We start from the raw sequence: 7,394 nt of genomic DNA, 5'->3' as shown, positions 1-7,394 counted from the left end.
AGATCAGAACAAAAACACATAACCAACAAGGCTCTAAATGCGCTCTACAACAAAACATCACTAGTCACTACTGCTAAACAAGGCAAGATCATCTGGTTCAGAGTCTGAATCAGAGTCAGATGGGGAAACCCATGGCTCCTCCTCACTACTGCTTCAAAAACCAACTCCAACTCTTCACAAACTCCTCACAAATGCTCACACAAATGCAATGAGATAAATGTGAGGGGGTTGGGTCACTTTTATAAGCTTGGGAGACGGGTAGGGGAATTAAGAAAAAAGAAAAAAAAAAAAAAATTGAGTTTGAAGTCCGACTTGTCGTTTTTCCCAACAGACTAGCTCGGTCGGTTTAAGACGGGCTCCGCCAGTTTGGTAATGGACCGACCATCAGACCGGTTTTTCTACCTAGCTGACCCAGGCAAGGGTCTGGCTTGGTCTACCAAGTCGAATCCGATTCGGACCGACCTAGTTTTAAAACACTACACTCAAGGTGACCCCGGAAAAACCCCACAACATTTTGGGGAAAATAGGTCTTCAAAGGATGATTTTATTGCTTGAGAAAATTAGTCTAATTACATAAAAATTTAACCACAGTACTTATCTCTTTCAGCTGAAGCATTAAACTCAATTTCTGGAAATTTGTGCCCACTAAAATAATTTCCAAATTTTACAAATTTCATGCCCAGAAATTTCTGCCTCAATATCAATGCCAAATATGCCTCGCTTTCTGTGCAAACGTAGCCTTGAAATTTGTGTTGTAGATGCCTCAAATTCTATGCTTGAAGCAGCCTGCAGCATCTCGAACTTTGCGTTCATCTAAGCCTTGATTTCTGCACTGCAACTTATCAACTGCCTCAAAACTTGATCTTGGAATTTCAGGCCAAGCAGTAGCTGAATAACCTCAGATTTCGTGCCCAGAAATCTAGGAATTCGTGTTGTTGTTTTCCTCAAAACCTGTGCATCCCTTTGCCTCGAAATTCATGCCTCTCTACATCCAATTTCGTGTTGGTCTATGGCTTCTTTATTCCTTGATTTTTGTGTTGTTGTAGTTGCCACCTTTGCCTAGGAATTTAAGCCCTCCTCTAGCTGCAAACTCTTCTTGAAGTTTCTCCTCTCCTCTTCTCCTCTTCCTCTCTCAAGAGTGAAGTGGAGAATGAGCCTCCCTTTTCTCATTTTGTTTTTTAAAAAAGATTGAATCCCTAACCCTAGGATTCAATGGTTGAGATTTAATCTCCATATCTCAAGATGTGTGGTTGAGATCACTTTTCCCAAATGACCCCCCTCACACATTGACCCCATTACTTAATAGCCTCCTACTACCTTTTCAAGTTGTATACCTTTTCCATTTTTCTCATAAAGTGATTTTCTCAACTCACTTTAATATTAGAAAATTGAACTATGTACTTTACACAAAGTCACTTTATAAAGTACAAGTGACTTTAATATTAGAAAAAGTAAATCGTACACCACATTTAAGTATCTCTTCCACCCATGACATTAATATAACTCATAAATGTCACCAAGGCAAACGTCATTGATGAGTCTACTAGGCTAAAAGGGATAAATGCCTAATAACACTGTCCTTGGTATTATTTTCAACATTCCTTCTTACCGAGGAAGGTGTTGCTCACCACTCCCATTTTGTCTCTGAAAAAGACATGCTTTCCTTTTGGCAATGACTTGGTGAGAATGTTTGTTACCTGTTCATCAGTGGATATATACTCAAGCTGCACAGCCCCTCATTGAACCCAGTCTCTAATGAAGTGGTATCTTATCTCTATATGCTTTGACTAATCATGAAATACTAGATTCTTAGAGAGTTTAACAAAACCTTGCTTGTCACAGTAAATTGTAATTGGTCTCAGCATCTGACCAAATAGTCCATGAAGCATCTTGCGAAGCCATAATACCTCGCATCCTACCTGACTAACTGCCAAGTACTCTGCCTCTGTGTTGCTCAATTCCACTGATCTTTTTTCTTGCAGAACCATGACACAACTGCCAAGCCCAATGAGAAACAACATTCGGAAGTGCTCTATCGATCACTAACACTGCCAGCCCAATCTGAGTCCATGCAACCAATCAATCTGACCCCATCACATCTGACATAGTCCAACCCATAATCCATTGTACCTTGCAAGTATCTCGACGCATGTTTTGCAACTACATTGATTGCAAAACAAATATCTAGTCTAGTATTGACCAGATACATCAATGAACCAATCAGCTAACGATATAAAGTGGGATCCACAAACTCAGAATCAACATGATGCAGCTTCTTCCAGTTGATGATCATAGGAGTAGCCATAGGCCTGCAACCATCCATCCCCAAAGATGTGCCTTGGCCCATAAAGATGTGCCCATCCTCCTGCCAAACCTCCATCCCCAAGAAATAATGCATCAGCCCCATATTAGTCATATCAAAATCTGAAGCAAGATCTCTCTTGCAATGTTGGATGAGACTGTCCTCCTCTATAATAAACAAGTCATCCACATACAGTACCAAAATAAGTGGATCATCACCTACCAAAATAAAGTATAAATTCGGATCTACATCACTCTTCTGGAAACCCAGTTGTTGCAAGTAGGCATCTATCCTCTCGTACCATGCCGTCGATGCTTGCTTCAGTCCATACAAGGCCTTCTTCAACCTACACACATGAGACTCCATCCCATGCAACTCAAAGCCCTTGGGCTGCTCAATGTACACCTCCTCCTGTATAACACCACTGAGAAAGGTGGTCTTCACATCCATCTGGTGAATCCTCCATCCCATCTCAGTTGCTATAAATACCACTGCTCTAATGGAAGTATAACGAGCAATCGTTGCAAAGGTCTCCTCATAGTCAACTCCCTATACCTGTGAGAACCCCCGCGCCACAAATCGAGCTTTGAACTTCTCAATGCTGCCATCTGCAGCATGCTTGATCTTGTATAGCCACCTAGAAGTCACAACTAACTTCCCATCAGGACATAGCACTACCTCCTAGACATCATTCTTCATGATAGAGGCATACTCCTCCATCATGGCATCCCTCCAGATCTACTGTCTAGTGGCCTCCTCAAAACTAGATGGCTTTGTCTCTACAACATCTCCTGCGAAGCCACCCAACCTCTCTAGCAGTCTGTTCTCCCTCATTGACCACTTGGGTCTCCCCACTGCCTCCTGAGCCTCCTTTAAGGTCTCCCGAAGCCATCTTGGCTTCCTCTTCTCTAAGTGGTCTCTTATGGAGGTATGGGAAAAACCTCATTTGATATCTCTCCTCCTGGCGAGGAAGGCTCTGAAATAACCAAAGGAGATCCCGAACTCTGAAATACTGTGCCCGATGAACCTGCAGTGGGTGATCCGGTACCAAGCAAAGCTATGCTCTATGAACCTGTCAACCCTAAAGAAGGTGAACCTCGTGATCATGATGTACCACCTGATGCTCTTGAAACCCGTGGTGTGGACCCCTACTAAGGAGCTTGTTGCTCTACCTGATCAATCTCCCGAGACCTCCTCAAATCTCACATCCCACCTCAAGACAATCTTCCTCTGTGCAGGAATGTATATGCGGTAGGCTCTGTTAGTCTCATTGTAACCCATCTATATACCTCTCTCTGTTGTGGGTTCTAGCTTCATCGTCTTCTTGTCAGGGACATGTGAATATGTAAGGCACCCAAATATCCTAATGTGCCCAACTTATGGCTTCTTATCGGTATATATCTCCTCAGGAGTCTTGCTCCCCAAGACTCTGTGTGGGCTCATGTTCTGCAAATAAACATCAGTGTTAACTGCCTCGGCCCACAAGAAGAAAGGTAAACTTTGATCATGCAGCATCGCTCTAGTTGCACCCACAATGGTCATGTTCTTCCTCTCTGCCACCCCATTATGCCGAGGGTTATAAGGCACAATGAGCTCCCTCTTTATGCCGACACTCCCACAAAAGTCTCTCATCTCTGTTGAAGTGTACTCACCCCCATTGTCTGATCTCAACACCCTGATCTTCCTCCCTATATGATTCTCCACAAGAGCCTTAAACTCTTGGAATCATTGTAAGACCTCATCCTTGGTCTTCAGAAAGAAAATCCAAGTCCTCTTGGAGTGGTCATCAATGAAAGTCACATAGTACTCATATCCGCTCAATGAGACATGGGACATAGGACCACATACATCAGAATGAATCAAATCAAGGACACCTGCGGCTATGTTGTCACTGCTCTAGAAAGGTGTCTTGGTGTACTTTCCCAAAGCACACATCACGATGATCAATGCTGAAGTCTAGCAACCCGATAACCATCTCCCTCAACATCCTGAAATCTCCATGGTGCAAATGGACCATTCTTCTGTGCCACGACTCACATAAACCATTGCTACTAGTCCGCGCCACCTAGCGCAAAGAGTCTGAAACATGAGTTTGTATAGTCTCCCACTATGAGCTCCAATCATACGAGCAGACTCGACACTGGATCCTCTACGATACAAAATCACATGTCCCTTCCGAAACAGTACCTCATGCCCCCTGTCCTCCAAGGTGGAAACTGATATCAAACTCTTGTTCAACCCTGGAACATAAAGCTCATGCCCCCTGTCCTCCAAGGTGGAAAATGATATCAAACTCTTCTTCAACCCTGGAACATAAAGAACATTTGTCACCTTCAGAGGAGGTAATGACTCCCTCTGAAATGATATTGTCCCGATACCTACCTCCTTGACTTTGGAGTTGTCGCCAACCACAACCTCCAAGTCAATGTCATCCTCCAAAAGGCTCGTGAAGTACTCTCTAACTTCGGTCATATGGCAAGGATGCTCCACTGCCTATGAACCATGCACAGGAAGATATGATAGGAGTGGCTAAACTCACCACCAAAGCACACTTTGAATCAAACATAGTCGGAAACTCATCCACATCTATTGTAGCTACAACACTTTGTTTCTTCTTAACCTTCTTGTTGGGACACTGAACTACATAGTGACCCATCTTCCCACAAGCAAAGCATTTCACTTTGCTCATGTCCTTCTCCTTAGCCTTTTGCTTCCCCTTATCCTACTTTGCTCCACTAGAAGACCCCTTCTTGATCTTCTTTGTCCTCTTGCCTTTTGCCGCAAGAGCAACATTCTCCTCTTCACCTCCCCCACCACTCTTGCTGCCACTGTGCATGCTTCTCCTGATCTCCTCCTAAAGGAAATCGTCCCACATCCTCTTCCATCTAGGAAAATGCTCTCTAGCCACCAAGCTGTGGATAAAACTATTCCACTTCTCAGTGAACCCCTCTAAAGCAATGTGTACCAACTGCTCCTCTGGAATAGTCGCTCTAATAGTAGCTAACTCATCTTTCTCCTGTGAGACTCTGGTGAGGAAAAATGTCACATTGTCGGTCTTGGTCATCTTGGTGTTGCGTAATTTTTGTCTCAACACCATCTTCTTGTTCTCATTAGAACTCTGGTGCAAAGAGACCAAGGACTCCCACATCTGATATGTATATCTCATCCCTGAAACATGACTGAACAAATGATCCTTGATGGCATCTAGAAGGATCCTCTTTGCCTTCACATTTTTCTTGGTGAACTCTACCAATAGAGTTGGATCAGTGGGCGGTTGTACAACTGCTTGTACAATATCCCACACTTCCACCTCCTCTAGTAAATGCATAATCCTCTCCTTCCATATGCCAAAGTTTTCAGCTCCCATCAATCTGTCCTCTACTCTCAACCTAGTAGCCATGACCCCACAACCAACAAAATGAAGCAAATCTGGAAGCTAGAACCAATCTCCCTCTGAACTGCTGAATTCTTTGGGTTTCTGGCAAAGTTTCAAAGGTATGGTTCATTGTTTGAGACTTTGGTAGCTTGCTGACCTCTTTATCATCTGACCGAAAATGAAGATCTAGGCCTCAACTTGGCTCAACTAAGCTTTGATACCATGTAGAAAATTAATGATCTGCACCCTAACCCATTTTACAATTTCACATGTGTTCATTTGACCAAACGCACATGTTTTGACATGCTGATATAAATTTCAGAATGCATTATTTGTAAACATTCAAAGAGTACTTCTACTATTTTTCACATTTCCTATCAGTTGTAATTAAATAATAATTTAAGCAAGCATTCAAGCATGAAAGACACTTATTTTTGGTCAAGGTGACCCCAGAAAAACCCTACATCCTTTTGGGGAAAACTGGTCTTCAAAGGATGATTTTATTACTTGAGAAAATTAGTCTAAGTACATAAAAAATTAACCACAGTATTTATCTCCTTCAGCTCAAGCATTAAACTCAATTTCTGGAGATTTGTGCCCACTAAAATAATTTCCAAATTTTACAAATTTCTGCCTCAATAACAGTGCCAAATATGCCTCGTTTTCTGTGCAAACTCAGCCTTGAAATCTGTGTTGTAGATGCCTTGAATTCTATGCCTGAAACAGCCTGTAGTACCTCGAATTCTGTGTTGGTCTGAGCCTCGATTTCTATGCTCCCACTTATCAGCTGCCTCGAAACTCATGCCTGGAATTTTGGGCCAAGCAGCAGCTGAATACCCTCAGATTTCGTGCCCAAAAACCTTGAATTCATGTTGTTGTTTTCCTCAAAAACCGTGCAGCCCTTTGCCTCAAAACTCATGCCTCTCTCTACCTCGAATTTCGTGTTGGTCTATGGCTCTCTTGCTCCTCAATTTTTGTGTTGCTGTAGCTGCCTCCTTTGCCTAGGAATTTGAGCGCTCCTCTAGCTGCAAACTCTCCTTGAAGTTTCTCCTCTCCTCTTCTACTCTTCTTCTCTCAAGTGTAAGGTGAAGAATGAGCCTCCCTTTTCTCCTTTTGTCTTTTCGAAAAGATTGAATACCTAACCCTAGGATTCAATGGTTGAGATTTAATCTTCAAATCTCAATATGTGTGGTTGAGATCACTTTTCCCAAATGACCCCCCTTACACACTGGCCCCATTACTTAAAAGCCTCCTACTACCTTTTTCAAGTTGTATACATTTTCTATTTTTCTCATAAAGTGATTTTCTCAACTCACTTTAATATTAGAAAAGTGAACTATGCACTTTACACATAAAGTCACTTTATAAAGTACAAGTGACTTTAATATTAGAAGAAGTACATGGTACACCACTTTTAAGTATCTCTTCCACCCATAGCATTAATATAACTCATAAATGTCACCAAGACAAAAGTCATTAATGTGTCTAGACTCTACTAGGCTAAAAGGGATAAATGCCTAGTAACACGTCTCCTTGGTATTATTTTCAACAAGATCAAGGGCGCATATATCAATGCACTGTCATATACTAAGGTTGATATCATTTACATGTGCATTACGGTCACTGTCATATATTGAGGTCACTGTTATAAAACTAAAGTCGCTGCCCAAACATTATATTCATCACAAATATGACTGCTCTGTATAACCGTCATAA

General features: G+C 42.2%; 1 protein-coding gene across 1 annotated transcript in view; it reads right to left on the bottom strand.

The window, feature by feature from the left end:
• LOC149248565 (uncharacterized) overlaps positions 1–5,702 on the bottom strand; it is a 392,334-nt gene extending 386,632 nt beyond the window's left edge. The window contains exon 1 of the mRNA XM_089450455.1: positions 5,268–5,702. Coding sequence (XP_089306581.1) covers positions 5,268–5,702 — 435 coding nt within the window. The remainder of the gene's footprint in view (positions 1–5,267) is intronic.
• Positions 5,703–7,394: the final 1,692 nt, after the last annotated feature.

The sequence above is a fragment of the Pinus tabuliformis genome, chromosome 7, assembly GCF_031772625.1.
Source record: "Pinus tabuliformis cultivar Carrire ecotype Pingquan chromosome 7, CPIR1, whole genome shotgun sequence".
NCBI lineage: Eukaryota > Viridiplantae > Streptophyta > Pinopsida > Pinales > Pinaceae > Pinus > Pinus tabuliformis.
The sequence above is the reverse complement of the archived record's forward strand: the minus strand, read 5'-3'. Positions and strand labels throughout refer to the sequence as shown.